The sequence below is a fragment of the Equus quagga genome, chromosome 5, assembly GCF_021613505.1.
Source record: "Equus quagga isolate Etosha38 chromosome 5, UCLA_HA_Equagga_1.0, whole genome shotgun sequence".
Taxonomy (NCBI): domain Eukaryota; kingdom Metazoa; phylum Chordata; class Mammalia; order Perissodactyla; family Equidae; genus Equus; species Equus quagga.
This window is the reverse complement of record NC_060271.1, coordinates 27,590,512-27,608,180: the sequence shown is the minus strand read 5'-3', so window position 1 is coordinate 27,608,180 and position 17,669 is coordinate 27,590,512. Positions and strand designations below refer to the sequence as shown.

The 17,669-nt window shown below is 36.4% G+C and overlaps 1 protein-coding gene across 16 annotated transcripts in view; it reads left to right on the top strand.

Annotated features, from left to right (window-relative positions):
* The window catches only part of PHACTR4 (phosphatase and actin regulator 4), a 93,999-nt gene that overhangs the window by 53,662 nt on the left and 22,668 nt on the right, over positions 1-17,669 (top strand). For 3 of the 16 annotated variants that reach the window (XM_046660802.1, XM_046660791.1, XM_046660797.1), the window contains 3 exons: positions 11,824-11,851; positions 12,821-12,994; positions 13,764-13,844. In XM_046660802.1, the coding sequence (XP_046516758.1) occupies positions 12,853-12,994; positions 13,764-13,844 (223 nt within the window). In that variant the 5' untranslated portion in view covers positions 11,824-11,851; positions 12,821-12,852. Of the gene's footprint in view, positions 1-1,956; positions 1,998-3,499; positions 3,699-11,823; positions 11,852-12,814; positions 12,995-13,763; positions 13,845-17,669 lie in introns of those variants that run through there. The other 13 variants (XM_046660796.1, XM_046660790.1, XM_046660794.1 and 10 more) reach the window with 9 other exon arrangements.

Genomic DNA, 17,669 nt, shown 5'->3' with positions numbered 1-17,669 from the left:
ATAAATTTGTTTAAAAAAAGACATACAGTTCTCCTTTGGTATTCCCAGGGGATTGATCCCAGGACCTCAGCAGATACCAAAATCTGTGGATGCTCAAGTCCCTGTATAAAATGGTGTAGTGTTTGCACATAACGAAGGGATGTCGTCTTAGATACTTTAAATTGTCTCTACATTACTTGTAATACCTAATAAAATGTAAATGCTATATAAGTAGTTGTTATACTGTATTGTTTAGAGAATAATGACGAGAAAAAAATGCAGACACAACCACCTTAAGCCTGTTGATCCATAGTTGGTTGAATTGCGGATACAGAGGGCCACTGTATTTCTTTTTTTAAGGTTTTTGACTCCCTTGGCTTGTGATGGAAGTCCACAGCTGTTAACCAAGAAGAGTCTGCTTTCAAATAAATAACCTTTGTGTGAACACATATGCAAATTTATGAGATGTGTCAGTATCTAACTATTGTTTTTACCAGAGGATCTTTCTAACAACTGGTAAACTAATCGAATATTTGAGTGCAGAGTAGGAATTTATGCTGTGGTGTCCATTCAAGGAAATAAGCAATTATCCTCAGGAGTTAATATTAAAAAAACTTATCCTTAAGTGAAATGTGTCTGTAGGAGAGGCCTGTAGGTTTACTCAGATAAAACTTTCAAATAATACTTTGTAGTTCTTGATCAACATGAAAGCTGTTCCTGTGTTCACTAGAATCCTGTACTATGTGTCATAGTAAAACAACCAGCTAATTAGTGCGTGTCCTTAAATTAGGCATGAGACCAAAGAATTTTAATAAACTCCACCCAGCCATTTAGTGTGGAACTTTCCTTCTCTCTGCTTTTCTGTTCTCCAACTCTAGCTTTTTCTTTTCTTTTTTGCCCCTTCATATACCTTTCATTCACTAATTAGCCTCTTTTTATCCACTTTTCCTTTGCATAGCCATATATTGCTTTAAAAGATACTGTATTGTCGTATTTCCTCTTTCTTACATTCCTTTTCCATCACCATTTGATTCATTTTGCTCTGAAATTTGTAGTTATGGGTTCTCATTCATGCACGTGATAATGGGAGTGGTTTTGGGAAAGGCGATTTAGAAATAAATCATCATTTGGAGGCAAAATCAGTAAGGAGACTACTAGATGAATAAAATTTATTGTAGCTATATGATGGTATTAACACAGGAATAAGTAATAGATGGGTTAATTAAAAATAAATTACTTCATGGGACTTTGAGGAAAAGCACATGGCATTATTTGGTCATCAGAATTATCAGAGACATTTCTCAAACCTGTCTAGGTCTCACAACAAATGCTTTCTTCAGAGAAAGAAGGAAGGCATACTTTCTTACATGTAATCCAGGAATCAGGAGGAAGTGACGATATAGGGGTCTGTCGTGGGCCTCTTAAAAGATTTTCGGTTGTTATTGAATGCAGAATACTCCCCTTTTCAAAAATTATTGTCCCCTCTCTCTGCTCCAGTGGATTTTCTGAATAGCCTGTTGTCACAACAGTGTATCCTCTCTTTCTACTTGAAGGTATACTTGGAAGAGTTCAAGGTTTTTTCCCCATGAGAGAATATATTATATTCTGGTACCTCACTATAAAAACTTACTCTCAACTTGAAGTTTTTGTCAAAAAAGTGTACACATCAAGTTTCCAAGGGTAAAGCAGCATCACTTGTTGATGTAGTCATGGTCAGAAAACTATATTTTCCCAAAGTTAGAAGCTCAGACCTCACTTGTATCTGCACGTAGAGACAAACCTCTCTCTTCTTAGAAGGAAGTAGACAAACTTCTCTCTATCTTCTTAAGTGCTTTGCCCAATTCTTTCTATTTCCCAAAGGTCAGAACTATGCAATATTTCCAAGGGAAATTATGGGCCTGCTCTAGACAAAGCCTGCTTTGTTCATTAGTGGCAAGTTTTGCTTTCTGTAATTTTGTTGCAGTTCTAAAACAGTTCTTTAAATCCCGTAATAATCCTCCTTTGGAAGGCAAAAATGAGTAAGTACAATAGTGTAAGTACCATAAATTAATGTTCTCCATTTATGAAGTTCTGATGCTGTTAGAATCCTTGTATACAAGCAAGATCTGTTTCAAGCTAGATGGGCATAAAGGATGCAGAGAGCCATTAGGTTATAAAGATGATTGGTCACAGGATATGTAAGTCAAGTCGTTATGCTGTACACCTTAAACTTAAACAAAATTGTCACCTCTTGATAATGGAGTGTGTATCTTGTTATACAAAACGATGGATTTTAATTTTTGGTCAAATAACTGATTATTATAAAAATTTTATGGGTAAAATGGGAGAACTTTATACACTTTAAATCTAAACATTTTTTAAAACCCAATAAGATATAAGAAATAAAATTAGAACTAAGAAAGACCCAATAATTTTGTTGCTTATTACCAAACCTAGTGAAGGGGAGAGAGCAGTGAAGGCTGTGTTGAAAACTAAGTTTTCTATTGACTCCTATTGTCTGTCTTATGTTGCTTTCCAACATGGATGATTAAGAGTTGCTTGTAAATTGGATTCTAAAATAAACTCTGTCTTTGACCTGGGGCTTATTGTTAAACCCTGTTTTATCCCTTATCTCTAGCAAGTAATGTAGGTATAATGTGTATCTACAGCAAATAGTTGATGAGTACTTTTTCTGAAAGATGAAAAATGCTAAGTAATCTTTTAATAATACTATACATTTATTTAAAAATCACTCCAGAAATTCATCTGAAACAACTAAACTTGAACTAAAGAACTTGAATTAAATGTTGACCAGGAAAAAGAAAGAAACTACTAGAACTCTGCATAATACATGATATAAGAAACAAGCCTATGAAATTTGAGGTGCTACAACTTGAATGAGGAAGTAAGGAGTTCAAAAATCAGGGCATAGTTTCAGGGTACCACTCAAACCAGAAACTCCAAACTGTAATTTGGTTACTTATCTTCCTCTCCCAAACTCCGCTCCCTCCAAAAAACACCAAGACCTCCAGCTCTGTGACGTGCTTTCCTAGTGGCCTGCAGCTGCATGACTCAAAGAAAAAGGTGTTTTCTCTGGAACACACAATTGTAAAACTATAGCCAGCGTCCTACACCCTGTTTTCTGGCAAACAAAGGGAAACAAGGACGGAAACTACCTTGTTTTGGCACTCATGGAAAACAGAATGGGCCCATAAAGTCATTGTAAATTCCGTAACTAGTTTAAACAGAAACAAAGGGATATCCAAATGTGACTCCAAGCCTGTATTTCTTCTGTCAAATTGGAAAAGGAAGGGAGATGGTTATAAAATCAGAATTATTGAGAACAAATGTTTGATGTGCAAATTTGCCTGTGAACAGTTTCAAGCTCACCTCTTTCAGCCCTTTATTTATGAGTATAGAATGAATTTGAGGTGTAATTGTATCATTAAAAATGAAAAAGATGGATGATTTCTAGATGCCTGAATATACTTTTTGTCATATAATTTGTCTGTCTGTCTGTTTCTCTTTCTTTCTATTGCAGTTTTCTACGTGATGCAATTGAATTTTCTTCCTATCAGACAATAATTCATAGTAGGAAGCCTGAAGTAGTGTACCAGTTTTAATGGATCCAAGAATGCTACAGAGAGTAGTGGCTTCAATTAGATCTAGTCAGCTGCTGCTGTCAAGGATTTATGCATACTTCGAAATCCTTCATTCTACAACTGAAAAGTTTATACCTGGTGAATATAGATCACCATTAAGTTTGGTCTCTAGCTCCTTCAGCACAAGATTGTACTCATGGCAAACAAGGGTGATATACTTCAAAATAGTGTAGGAGTAGAAAATGTTTGGGTAATCCAGATCTCCTCACTTCAACTCGTGTTACTACTCCAGATCCAAAGTAACTATCCTTGAGTGGTTTAATTTGCTTAATATTTCAAACTATGGTTTTCATGTGGAGAATAATTCATTTTTATGTTTCAATTCATTTTATTCAATTCATTTATTTCAATTCAATTTATGCTATTCAATTCATTTAATGTTTAGGACGAATTATTTTCTTTTGTGCATTTATGTATATGCTGGACCTCATTTATTAACTGTCATGATTTGAAAGCTCCCACTTTCCATTATAAACGGTAAATTTGGGTTTTTTCCAACTGTAAAAGCCAGACATGTTCATTGTTAAAAAAAAAAAAAAAAGTAGGGGGCCATCCCCCTGGCCGAGTGGTTGGGTTCCCACACTCTGCTTCAGTGGCCCGGGGTTTCACAGGTTCGGATCCTGGGCATGGACCTAGCAGCACTCATTGGGCTGTGCCGAGGCAGCGTCCCACATGCCACAACGAGAAGGACCCACAACTAAAATGTACAACTATGTACTTGGGGGGGCTTTGGAGAGAAGAAGGAAAAATTTTAAAATCTAAAAAAAAAATACAGGAAGCTAGAAAGAAGAAACACAAGTTTCCCATAATCCTACCATCAAAATATGTTTACATTTTGATTTAGTTCCTTCTATTTTTCTTAAAATATTTTAGCATAGTTTAGATAATGTGATATGCATAACTTACATATAAATTTTATTCTCTTTTTAACCTAGGATTATTAATTACTCTAGAAACTTAATTCTAATGATTGTACGAGTTTTATATAAATTTTTCAGGGTTTTTTTTCGTATACCTATTGTTGTACATGTAAGACATTCCTGATTATTTACCATGCTAAATAACATATCAGAAATAACGTCTTTGAGGAGCTTACTTCTTTTCAAGCTGAGTTTTCTAGTCTTTTGTGTAAATGTTATGCTTTTATTAGAGAAAATGGTCTTATATAACTTATGCAAAGTTGGAATTAAAATTTGAAAAAAATATATGCATGGCCCTGGCCACTATTCTAGTTATACATAATTCCTAGTTAGATAATAAAAGAATATATGCACAAATGAAATTTGATAATGGGAGACCAGTTCCTGTTTCATAGACTCCTTGAAGTTGGATTATGCTGAGAGTAGGTCTTCAGTGGGCCACCTTCCCTTCCTGAAAATACTCTTGGAGTTAAACAGGAAAGGCTTGACTGGCTGCCTCGCCACTATCATTTAATTACTTGAAGATTCCACCCTTCATATGTAGGACATTTGATGGAATCAGGTTTTTCTGATTTCCCTGTGATATCAAATCATCGGTTTGGGGGGAAAAGAGAAGTGATTTACTTTTTTCCCTTTTCATTAGGAATGATTAATCAGCTTCCTCTTTCTTCTTTTTCTGATATCTTCATCCATGAGAACACTCTCTTGATTCAGAATTTCTTTGTTTCAGCAGGCACCTGAGCAAAGAATATATGGGAAGAACTGTATCAACACTTTATTTTAATCAGTTATAGGTGTTGCTCTTGAATAATGGCTAAAAGTTGAGTTTCCAGAGCAATCTCAGTCTAGTCTCCACCAGAAGAGCCCAAGAGTAATGACTTTGGAGTCCGATGTGTCTCTTCCATGTATCTTATGAACAGCGTGAAGCGTCTGGCTCAGCTTGAAGCCCGATCTAAAGAAATAAGGGGCACAGCAGTCAGAGAAGAAAGATTCCAAATACAGGATATGACTTAACGAGTTAAAGAAAAATTAATAATCTGATGCAAAAATTATTCACAATAATGATCTAAATCATAAAAGTTAATTGCTACATCCAGTTTAAATACAAAGTAATAACTTCTAAGAGAAGTGAACAAAAGATTGATAAAGTATGTGTTGAAATTTGAAGTAATTATAACTGGGTGGAAAATTAGTTTATAATGAGGCTTTAATAAGAAACCTAACTTTGGAATTGGTACTGTTTATAAATTTTGATATTGACGAGCATTTGAGATAAATACCAAACTGTTAAATTATATAGAGATTAATACCAATCACCTAGGTTGTTGTAAGAATTAAATCATATAATGTGCCAGGTTCATAAATTACATTCTAAAAACCTGTTAGTGAATGAAACCGGATATTGTAAGATTTCAGCTCAATCTTTATTCTGAAGGCAGCATGGTGAAAAGGATCACAGATTTTGAAGTTGGCGAGACTTGGATTTGAATCCGTTATATCACTTATGCTTCAGGCCAGTAGATAGCACCCAAAGAATGAAACATACAAATAAAAGCAATGAAATCATATTTATAAAGTGCTGAAATTAAATAAACAAACTCACCTGCAAACAAAATACAATACCCAGTGAAAATATCCTTCAAAAATGATGAAATAAAATTATCCTAGTTGGAAGTGCAGGATTGCAGGAAGAAATGAAGAATACTTGAAAAAATAAATATGTAGGAAATAGAAAAAAATATTGACAACAATAGTGTTTTCTTTGGTTTATTGTTATATGTATGTAGAAGAAAATATGACAATAACTCAAAGAGTAGATAGAGTTAAAATGTTGTAAGATTCTTGCATTGTTCAGTATTCAGAAAGTAGTAAAAGTACTAAAGTAGATTGTAGCAAGATGAGGATGCACGGAACAAATGAGACCAATAAAAAATAAATAGCAAAGTGGTAGACTTAAACCCAACTGTGTCAATAAAAACATTAAATATAAATGGACTAAACATTCTAGTTATAACAATTGTCAAAGTAGATAGAAAAACAAAATTAAGGCTGAAGTGTTACTAGAGTGATAAGAGGGAATTTTATAATAAAAGGATCAGTTTAACAGGAAGCTACAGTAACTAGATTTGTATAGACTTAATAACATAGCTTCAGAGTATATAAAGTAAAAATTAATAGAACTAAGAAGAGAAAGAGACAAATCCACTTTCACGGGTACAGATGTTAACATACCTCTCTCAGTAACTGATAGAAGAAGCGGACAACAAATCAGAAAGGATGTTAATGATTTGTGCACCTTGATTAACCAACTCGTCCTAATTAGTATGTATAGAACACTACACTCAATAACTGCACAATACACTTTCTTTCCAAGTGCAAATGGAACATAATATGTTACAAATCTGAAAAACATAACTGCAAGCTTTTTTATTGTTTATTTTTAATTTAAGCTATATTTGAGGTTAGGAGACACAGACAAGATCCTCACAGTTCTTCTCTAGGAATACTTTGCTTGAGTAGGAAACACTGGAATGATGCCAAGATTTTCTAGCTTATCTTTCTTCAACAAAGAATTAGGTTACAGGCAGAGAATGTCTGCCTCTGTGTCTTTTAACATGCATAAAATTTCCAGATAATAATCTGGGATCGAGTTTAACAAACCTGACCATAACAATCACCTGGGAAGATTTTTGAAAATATATTCCTACATCCCACCTCCTGGAGATTCTGTATTTTGAAAAGGCAACTGGGCTGATTCCAAGAATATGAACAGATTTGGGAGTCACTGAAATAATGTTCTATTTGTCATGGAAGGCGAGGAGGGGAGGTGGCAGAGGGAGGGAGAATATGAGAATGTAAGAATATGAATGAGTAAATTTGGGATAATAACTGGGTCAGGGCTGGGTGTGGCTGAACCCCACTGCCTGAGGAAAGAGGCATATCCACTTCTAAAAGTTTTATAAACATGAAAATTAAGCACATTTGCATAAAGCATCAAAGAAAAAAATTGCTGCTCTGTTTACTTTTTGTATTCAGTTACTTTCTTTACATAAGGAAAGAGGAGGGCTATTCTTAGCAATAAATGTGACAGCAGACGCATTCATTTTTATCATAAGCTCTTGGTATTTTCCACATGTGCGGTAACTTTTTTTTTTTAATAAATGATTCACATGTTATCTTTTAAAAAAAATTTTTTTTCACCTTTTGACCCCCTTCACCCATTTCTCCCACTCCCCACCCCCTTCCTCTGGCAATTACCAGTCTTCTCTGTATTTATGAGCTTGGTTATTATTTTTTTGTTTTTTTAAGATTCCACATATAAGGAAGATTGTTTGGTATTTGTCTTTCTCTGTCTGAATTATTTCAGTTAGCATAATGCCCCCGAGTCCATCCATGTTGTCACAAATGGCAAGATTTCGTTTCTTTTATGGCTGAATAATATTCCATTGTGTATATATGTATACCACAATTTCTGTATCCATTCATTTACGGATGGACACTTGGATTGTTTCTGTATCTTGGCTATTGTAAACAATGCCTCAGTGAACATGGGTGTGCATATATTTTTTCAAGTTAGTGTTTTTGTTTTCCTCAGATAAATGCCCAGAAATGGAATTGCTGGATCTTATGGTAGATCTATTTTTAATTTTTTTTTTTAAAGATTTTTTATTTTTTCCTTTTTCTCCCCAACGCCCCCGGGTACATAGTTGTGTATTCTTCGTTGTGGGTTCTTCTAGTTGTGGCATGTGGGATGCTGCCTCAGCGTGGTCTGATGAGCAGTGCCATGTCTGCGCCCAGGATTCGAACCAACAAAACACTGGGCCGCCTGCAGCGGAGCGCGCGAACTTAACCACTCGGCCACGGGGCCAGCCCCTCTATTTTTAATTTTTTGAGGAACCTCCATGTTTTCCATAGTGGCTGCACCAATTTACATTCCCACCAGCCATGCACAAGGGTTCCCTTTTCTCCACATCCTTGCCAACACTTGTTATTTCATGTATTTTTGATAATAGCCATTCTAACAGATGTGAGATTCTATCTCATTGTGGTTTTGATTTGCATTTCCCTGATGGTTAATGATGTTGAGCATCTTTTCATATACCTGTTGGGCATCTATATGTCTTCTTTGGAAAAATGTCTATTCAGATCTTCTGCCCATTTTTAATCAGATTGTTTTTTTGCTATTGAGTTGTTTGAGTTCTTTATATATTTTGGATATTAACCCCTTATCAGATATGTGATTTGCAGATATTTTCTCCTATTCGGTAGATTGCCTGTTTATTTTGCTGGTGGTTTCCTTTGCTGTGCAGAAGCTTTTTAGTTTGATGTAGTCCACCTTGTTTATATTTGCTTTTGTTCCTTTTACTTTCGGTGTCAGATTCAAAAAATCATTGCCAAGACCTATGTCAGTGAGCTTATCGCTTATGTTTTCTTCTAAGAGTTTTATGGTTTTAGGTCTTACGTTCAAGTCTTTAATCTATTTTGAGTTAAGTTTTGTGTATGGTGTAAGATAGTGGTCTGGTTTCATTCTTTTGCATGTCCAGTTTTCCCAGCACCATTCATTGAAGAGACTGTCCTTTCCCCACTGTATATTCTTGGCTTCTTTGTCATAAATTAATTGACCATATATGAATGGGTTTATTCTGGGCTTTCTATTCTGTTCCATTGATCTATGTGTCTGTTTTTATGCCAATATCATACTGTTTTAATTACCATAGCTTTGTAGTATAGTTTGAAGTCAGGGAGCATGATGCCTCCAGCTTTGTTCTTTCTCAAGATTGCTTTGGCTATTCGGGGTCTTTTGTGGTTCCATACAAGCTTTAGAATTGTTTGTTCTATTTCTGTGAAAAATGCCATTGAAATTTTGATAGGGATTGCATTGAATCTGTAGATTGCTTTGGGTAGTATGAACATTTTAACAATATTGATTCTTCCAATCCATGAGCACAGAATATGTTTCCATTTATTTGTATCTTCTTAATTTCCTTCCTTAATGTCTTATAGTTTTCAATATACAAATCTTTCACCTCATTGGTTAAATTTATTCCTAGGTGTTTTATTCTTTTTGATGTAATTGTAAATGGGATTATTTTCTTAATTTGTCTTTCTGACAGTTGATTATTATGTATAGAAGCACAGCAGATTTTTGTGTATTGATTTTGTATCCTGCAACATTGCTGAATTTTTTTACTAGTTCTAACAGTTTTTTGATGGAGTCTTTAGGGTTTTCTGTGTATAATATCATGTCATCTGCAAATAGTGACAGTTTTACTTCTTCCTTTCTAATTTGGATGTCTCTTATTTCTTTTTCTTGCCTAATTGTTCTGGGTAGGACTTCCAATACTGTGTTGAATACAAGTGGCAAGAGTGGGCATTCTTGTCTTGTTCTTGATCTTAGAGGAAAAGCTTTCAGCTTTTCACCATTGAGTATGATGTTAGCTTTGGGCTTGTCATATATGACCTTTATTGTGTTGAGGTACATTCCCTCTATATGCACTTTGTCGAGAGTTTTTACCATAAATGGATGTTGAATTTTGTCAAATGCTTTATCTGCATCTACTCAGATGATCATATGATTTTTATCCTTCATTTTGTTAATGTGATCTATCACAACTTTTTAGTATAAACTGAACTTGTTTTGAGTTCATATGCTGGCAGGCGTAAATGTTTGAAAAGATATCAAGATTTTGTTATTTTAAATGTATAAGAAAAAGGGGCACATATAAATGTGTTTTTCAATATAATGAAGAATTAAAAGAGATGAACTAAGTCCTACTTTATAAAGTGATTAGATATCCAAGAAGATAGTGGAAGCAGCCTTGATTGGCTATTCATTTAAGAACTTTACAGACAGGAACTTTTCTGAGAATATGTTAACATCTGATATTCCTAAAGCTTTTTGGCTATTTTTCTTTAAAAGCTTCACATAGCACTAACACCTCTTCTTTCATATTGTTAGTCTGGTTTTGTTTTTCATTGGGTTTTCTTTCTTTTTTTCTTTGGATATTATCTTCCCTATTCCTTTTAACCAAACAGGCATTTTCCTGTGTTTCTTTTGGAACTGAATGAGGTTCACTCAGTGGGTGGGTTAGCAGAAGATTTAAAGTTTCAGTCCCTCCCCGCCTCTGCAAGTAAGGCTGCTATTGGAGAATGAACAGCTTATGTTACTTAGCTCCATTTCTGAAAGCATTATCACTAACACATGTTAAATATTAGGATATTATAAATGCTCTGAAATGTCTTCAGGTCTCATTGACAGTCTATAATTGGGAGAATACTGTCTTACAGCACTAACTCTTAAAAGCAATACCATGTATTCACTTTAGTGCCATCTTGGAGATCTATCCCAGGGTACCACTGAGGGGAAATTGTTATGACAGGAGTTCTTCTAATGTTTCTGGCAACTGAACTTTTACAAATACGATCCAGTGTTGGCAGATTCTGGTGCATTTCATGTAAAGAATCAAAGCACTTGAGACCCAGGATGCCCACAAGTAAATCATGCAACCAGAAAGAAAAGAGTCACTGTCCTCTGTCATCTCGATGTGTTGCACTTGGGTAACCAGGAACCTGTTTTGCCCAAGTCATCAGGGCCCAGCAAAATAATGCATCAGCATTCATTGCTGCAGTCACTCTGATAATTTCGATTGTATAAATCTGACCTTTATCAACGGACTTCCTAGACTCACGTCTGTAAACTGGAAAAAGATTGAATTTGGCAAGTGTTTCCCAAAAAAAGAAAAAAAAAGAAAACGCTTGTTGATTGTATATTTTCTCTTATGGAAAAATATCCACCATAGCAAAAGGAGACTTTTTGAATGAATATGTTATACCCTTTTATCCACGCCCCCAAAAGACATTATTTGCTTCAGATGCGAATCGTTTACAATTAACATGTTAGGGCCGGCCCGGTAGCGCAGTGGTTAAGTGCGCACGTTCCGCTTTGTTGGCCTGGGGTCTGCTGATTCGGATCCCGGGTGCGGACATGGCACCACTTGTCAAGCCATGCTGTGGCAGGCGTCCCACATATAATGTAGAGGAAGATGGGCACGGATGTTAGCTCAGGGCTAGTCTTCCTCAGCAAAAAGAGGAGGATTGGTAGATGTTAGCTCAGGGCTGATCTTCCCCCCCAAAACAAAAAAAAAGAATTGTTACAATTAACATGTTAACTTATTACATGTGATTATACAGTATGTGGTCCTTGATGTATTTCTGTAAAGTAAGGGTTCCACTTTAATTCCAGGACTGTTACTCCACATGACTCTTTTTTTCTTCTCCTCTAGACTTCTCCAGAGAACCCTGGGACAGTAGGTGGAGTGCAAAGCTGTATTGTGTTGCCTTCCTGCTTTTTTTGTTGCCTTCCTGCTTTTTTTTTATTGTTATTATTCTTGGCCCAGTCTTGGCTGCTCCTTTCTTTACCACTAAAGCTAACTAAACCCTGCATGTTGGGTCATTGTGAAGGACTCATGGCCTTTCATTCCAATCCTGCACATTTATCATGATGTCACTTATGTTTCTTGTCAGATCCTTAAAATCAGTATTGTCCTTAAAGCAATATTATGATAGGCACTGGAATCTCACCTCTACTTTCCAAAAAAATTTCCCTCCATTTTAAAGCACTCCCTTTCCAAAAGTCCATTACCCCCACCCCAAGCTCCCTCCAGTGCTCCAAAACTACCTAGGGTCTTTTTTGTGAAGGGAGAAAATAATTGATAAACAGATACAAGTAAGGTATTAACACTTAAAGTGTTACCCCTCCCTGAAATTATTTATGTCCTGAAAGAGGAGGGCAAGGAGAAGGCAATGTTTAACAAAGAATAGTGCTTCACTCACTCACGGTGGAATTCCCTGCTTCAGTGCCACGGGAGATGGTAGTGTTAGCTGTGAAAGACCTGCCCCCATGCCAAGAGGATGGAAATGGCAACAGCAGGAACCTACATTGAGGCAAGATCTCATGCACATTGGGAAAACATCCACATTTGTGTGTGTGTGTACCTTTAAGAGATTTTGAGCTGGGTATTATCATCTTGTTGAATTTTTATCCTAAAATCATATTGGCTTGGTTTGGTTCCTTTTCCTCTTTGTAGTTTATCTGTTATAGATTTCGATGTTTGGTGTGTCCATGTGATGTCAAGGAGTCTGACTGTCTGCATGATCGTTTATCATTGCTCTGATCCTTTCCAACTACCACAGGAAGAGAGGGGAAGGGACCTTTTCGAGATTATGCTGAAATAGTAAATTGGCTGTTCTCTTCCCTCTATCTCTCTCACCAAGCAACAGAAGAAGCAGGCCAGCCCACTGCAGACCCAGGCATGGTCATGGACAGTGTGGAAGCAGGAGACACGACACCTCCCACCAAAAGGAAGAGCAAGTTCTCAGGCTTTGGCAAGATCTTTAAGCCCTGGAAATGGCGGAAAAAAAAAAGTAGTGATAAATTCAAAGAGACATCAGAAGGTGGGATATTAAGATTTAAATATATGTTCTGAGTTAAAGAGTTCCCTATTTTTGAAGTACCTGTTTCATTCTCTTCCCAAGTTTCTATAACCCCCTATTTGAAGAGGGAATTGAATCTTTTAGAATTACAAAACCAAGTGGTCGCTCACTAAGCCTTATATTGTGTAGCCTCATTTCTAGGTTGGTATTTTGATGGGATTAAAGTTTAGTTATTGAGAGGTGAATGGAGTTCCTGAACTGTAGTAAATCTAAGATGCTTCTTTTTTTCTACTCTGGCCACTTACTTCCAGGAGAAGTTCATCCATAAATACCTTATTATTGAAATTTCAGTTAAAAAAGAAACAGCTGGGGGCCAGCCCCTTGGCGTAGTGGTTAAGTTTGGTGTGCTACACTTCGGGGGCCCAGGTTCACGGGTTCAGGTTCCAGGTGCAGACCTATACCACTCGTCAGCCATGCTGTGGCAGCGACCCACATGTAAAGTGAAGGAAGATTGGCACAGATGTGAACTCAGGGCTAATCTTCCTCAGCAAAATAAAAAAAGGAAAGAGAAAAAGCTAAATTTATAAGGTTAGGTCCTTTTGGAAAATATACTTTCCCAATAGCACAGGATATAAAAGAAATTGTTTTAATTTGAAGTTAATTTTCCTGTTCTTTCTTTCCTCAGAATAGAAAATTGAACCACTTTATTTTTTTACCTGTGGAATTAGAATGCTTAAAGTTGACCTTTAACTGCCACATTTCTAAGTGCTGTTTTCCAATTTAATGTTAGTTTTAGAGCGAAAAATATCCATGCGAAAACCGAGAGAAGAGCTGGTTAAAAGAGGGCTTCTGTTGGAAGACCCTGAGCAGGGTGAGTTCGCAAATAAGTAGCATATGCCTGTCTCTGTACACTTGGTCTTTGGTTCTGACTAGGTATTTGAATTTTCTTTCTTGCTTTTCTTATTGCTGTTGTTTGGTGGCGGGGCTTTAAAAAAACTGTTCATGCATCTAGGATATATTTTTAAAAGACAAAGACAGCTCAATAGAAAAGTCTGCAAAAGCGTTGAACAGACAGTTCACTAAAGAGTACAAATACCCAACAAATTTAAAAAGTGGGGTTTTTTACTTAATTAGTAATTAAGGAATACAAATTAAAACCAAGATAAGATAACCCTACATACAAGCTAGAAAGACTAAAATTAATCAACCAACCAAGAACAAGAGTTAGTGAGGGTGTGAAATAAGTGGAATTCACATAAAACTGTTAGTGAAAATGTTAAAGTGGAGTCATCTTCTTGAAAAAAGTTTATCATAATCTATGAAAGCTGGAGATATGGAAACTTAGCTGTAAGTATGTCCGATCCTTGGTATATACCTGACAAAGATGTGTATCAAGAGACACGTACAAGTACACTCCTAGCAGCAGTATTTACTAACAATAGAGCAAAACTGGAAATAGCCCAGATGTTCTTCAGTAGTAAAATATATAAATACCTAGTGATACATTTCTAAAATGAAATATTATACAGCAATGAAAACAAACTACACCTACCTGCTATGATATGAATCTCATAAGTAATATTAAGCAATTTAAGTCAGTCATGAAAGAATTATATTGTATCATTTCTATAAACGTAAAGGAAAAACAGGCAGTAATAAACTACAGTGTTTGGAGCTGCATGCTTAAGTGGTTAAACTGTAATTAAACAAAGAAAGAACTATTACAAGAGCTAGGAAAATAATTGCTTTGTTGGGGAAGGAGAGGTATGTTACTAAGGAGAGAGGGAAGCCTCTGGGGTCTGGAAACCTTTTATTTCTTAATGTCCATCGTGATCACACAAGTGTTCTTGTAATAGTTCAGTGAAATTTACATTTATGTTTTGAACATTTTTCTCTACTTGTGTTGCACTTGACAATGAAAAAACTAAGTAATAATAAGATGTTTTTACGGAATTCAATGCCATACCATCTATATTTGATTTATTTAAGGAAGGCAAATATTTTTGTGGGACTGAAAATATCTAATGAAGGAAAAATATTAAAACATAAGTGAAAATCACTGTTTTGTTAAGGAATCTCAAACTTAGGGGTATAAATATGAAGCGATTTTATTTCTTCTAATAATTTCCTGTATTAAAGTCCATTTTCTTGCTGAGGGGGAAAAGCTATTTACCCTTCCTTCCAAGTGTCTGCTGTATCTGGCTGTGGTCTTTAACTCTGAAATTGAGTGGTTGGTGAAGGATCCATGGGGCAGACATTCTCAACCCCTCTGTATGTCCTCAGCTTTGTGCTGGCTGCAGTGCTGTGTATCATTTCCTCCTTTTTGACCAAATTTGTCTCCATGCCCATGTTCCTGCCCTAATCTTCTGTCTGTCTGTCCTAAAGATCATGTTTTGGTATTTCAACATTCATTGTCAGTTTAGTAATGTCAGGACTTTCTCCACTGTGTGACTTTTATGAAGCAGCTTATCAGAAGAGTAAGACTATAGTATATCGGTTATATTTTGTTTCTCTCCATTAGTGTTACTTTTGTGTGAGACAAAATCTGAAAGCCAGGGTTTGAAAATGCATCATATCCTTTGGACAGTGGGAGAAAGGAATCAAACTAATGGAGTGTTATACTTTTTAGATTTTGAATCATGTGAATGTATTGTCTATTTGCAAAATTTAATTATGTATATTGAAGCTTTATTATCTTACCTGTATAAAAACTAAGCACAGAAAACAAACTTGAAGGAAAAATACTAAAACATTATTACCATTGGTTACCTCTGGATGTTGGGATGGGAATATGGGGGAAGGTTTCTTTCTATTTTTCTGAATTTTCTATATAATTAGTTATGAGCACATATAACTTTTGTTTTTTTGTAAGTCTGTTTTGTACTGTAGGACACAAAACCTTCTAGGGGGCCAGCACCATGGCCAAGTGGTTAAGTTCAAGCTCTTCGCTTTGGCAGGCCAGGGTGTTGCTGGTTCGCATCCTCGGCATGGACATGGCACTGTTCATCAGGCCATGCTGAGGCTGCTTCCCACATAGCACAACCAGAAAGACCTACAGCTAGAATATACAACTGTGTACTGGGGCACTTTGGGGAGAAGAAGAAGCAAAAGAAGAAGAAGAAGATTGGGAACAGATGTTAGCTCAGGTTCCAATCTTTAAAAAAAAAAAAAAAATCTTCTAGGTATTTAGGTGGTTAACTACAATTATAACGCCTCTGCTGCGGCACCTCTGGCCCTTGCGTTTTTGGTATAGCCATTCCTCACCCCACGCCCTCTCCTGCCTCTCACCTTTCTTGCTCACACACCACAAACCCCATACATTACTACTTTCTTGTTTTTCACCTTTGTTCAGTCTCTTTTGCTTTGTGCTTCCTGTTGGCTCTTGATCCAAGTTGTTTTTAGCCTGCGAGCTCAAAGGCATGATTAATAAAGGACCTATAGCCATTTGACAAGATGCCACTCTGCCAACCAGAGAATTGACCTAAGCTTTATTCTGTAAGAAGAAACTCAGAGATGGGCCTTAGGGCCTGGTTTGTATATCTCCAGTTTAGGCCAAAAGCAGTGTTTGAGATTTGAAGTCCTTTTCATACCGCTTTTGGCTTGATTATGGTTCTAACTTGACTGTATTATAAAATATCTAATAGATTTTCTGAGTTTTGGGGGGCCATTCATAGATTTTAAAGCCAGATACTACTTCTCCTCCACTCTTAGCATTGCAGAAACCCTTTGCATTAAATATAAGAAATGGTACTTCAAAGTAGACAATCCTGATTAAGTGACTTGAGAGAAAACTGATCATTTTTGCGTATATTTTACTAGTATGTGCTGAGTAAAAACCAGTTAATAATGTGTCTTAACCTTTCACTATATAGTTTTCAAAAGCAGCAGTCTTTGTTGGCTTTGAAATGATTCATTGCTTTATGTTCTACAAAGTCCTGTTTTTGTTAAACTGGACGTGTTAACATAAGCAGTAACTTACTATGATTGCGTAGTTGTTGTCTTCCTGCCCCCTCCCCTGTTTTAAAATAAAAAAGTCGTTGTCAGAATCCTTTCACTTTAGAAGTACTCTTTCCCTTAGTGCTCCTTTGCGTTAGATTCTTCGCTGCTTTTAGCTCCAGCTCTTACTGAGACTGCAGGAAGAATGATACTGTCTGATCTCCTAGTAGGAAGTGGTGGGGTGAGGGACGCTGGTCTGTGAGAACTGGAGGGACTAACTCAAGACACTAGAATGACCCCACCCACTGTGTCTCACTATGGAAAGCAAAGAAGGACACCATCTAGAGAACAACTGGTTCCGGTCCCCATGACACTAGGAGGTGAGACAGAGCTTTTAGTCTCTAACCTCAGTGTTTCAGTCCTCTCCTCCAAAGAGCAGTAAAGGGGAATGTTTGTCCAGTTGCTCCAAGAAGGAATCTTACCTACAATCTTCATAGCGATGAGTGGTCTTCCCAAAGCCTCCAGCCTGGTGATCGTTCCTGCAGCTTAGTTTGTGGGCATTTGTCGTGTATATCATGTTTATCTCTGATCTGTCTATGAGTTCTACCCCTTGCTCTTCAGGCACACACTGCAATTCCTCACCTCTATTCTAACAATAGCTCGTTATTAGTTTTCCTGTTCCAATCACTGCCCATCAACAATCCATCCTCCTCACAGCTCTCAGAGTTAACCTTCTAAAAGACAGATCAGATCAGCTCTC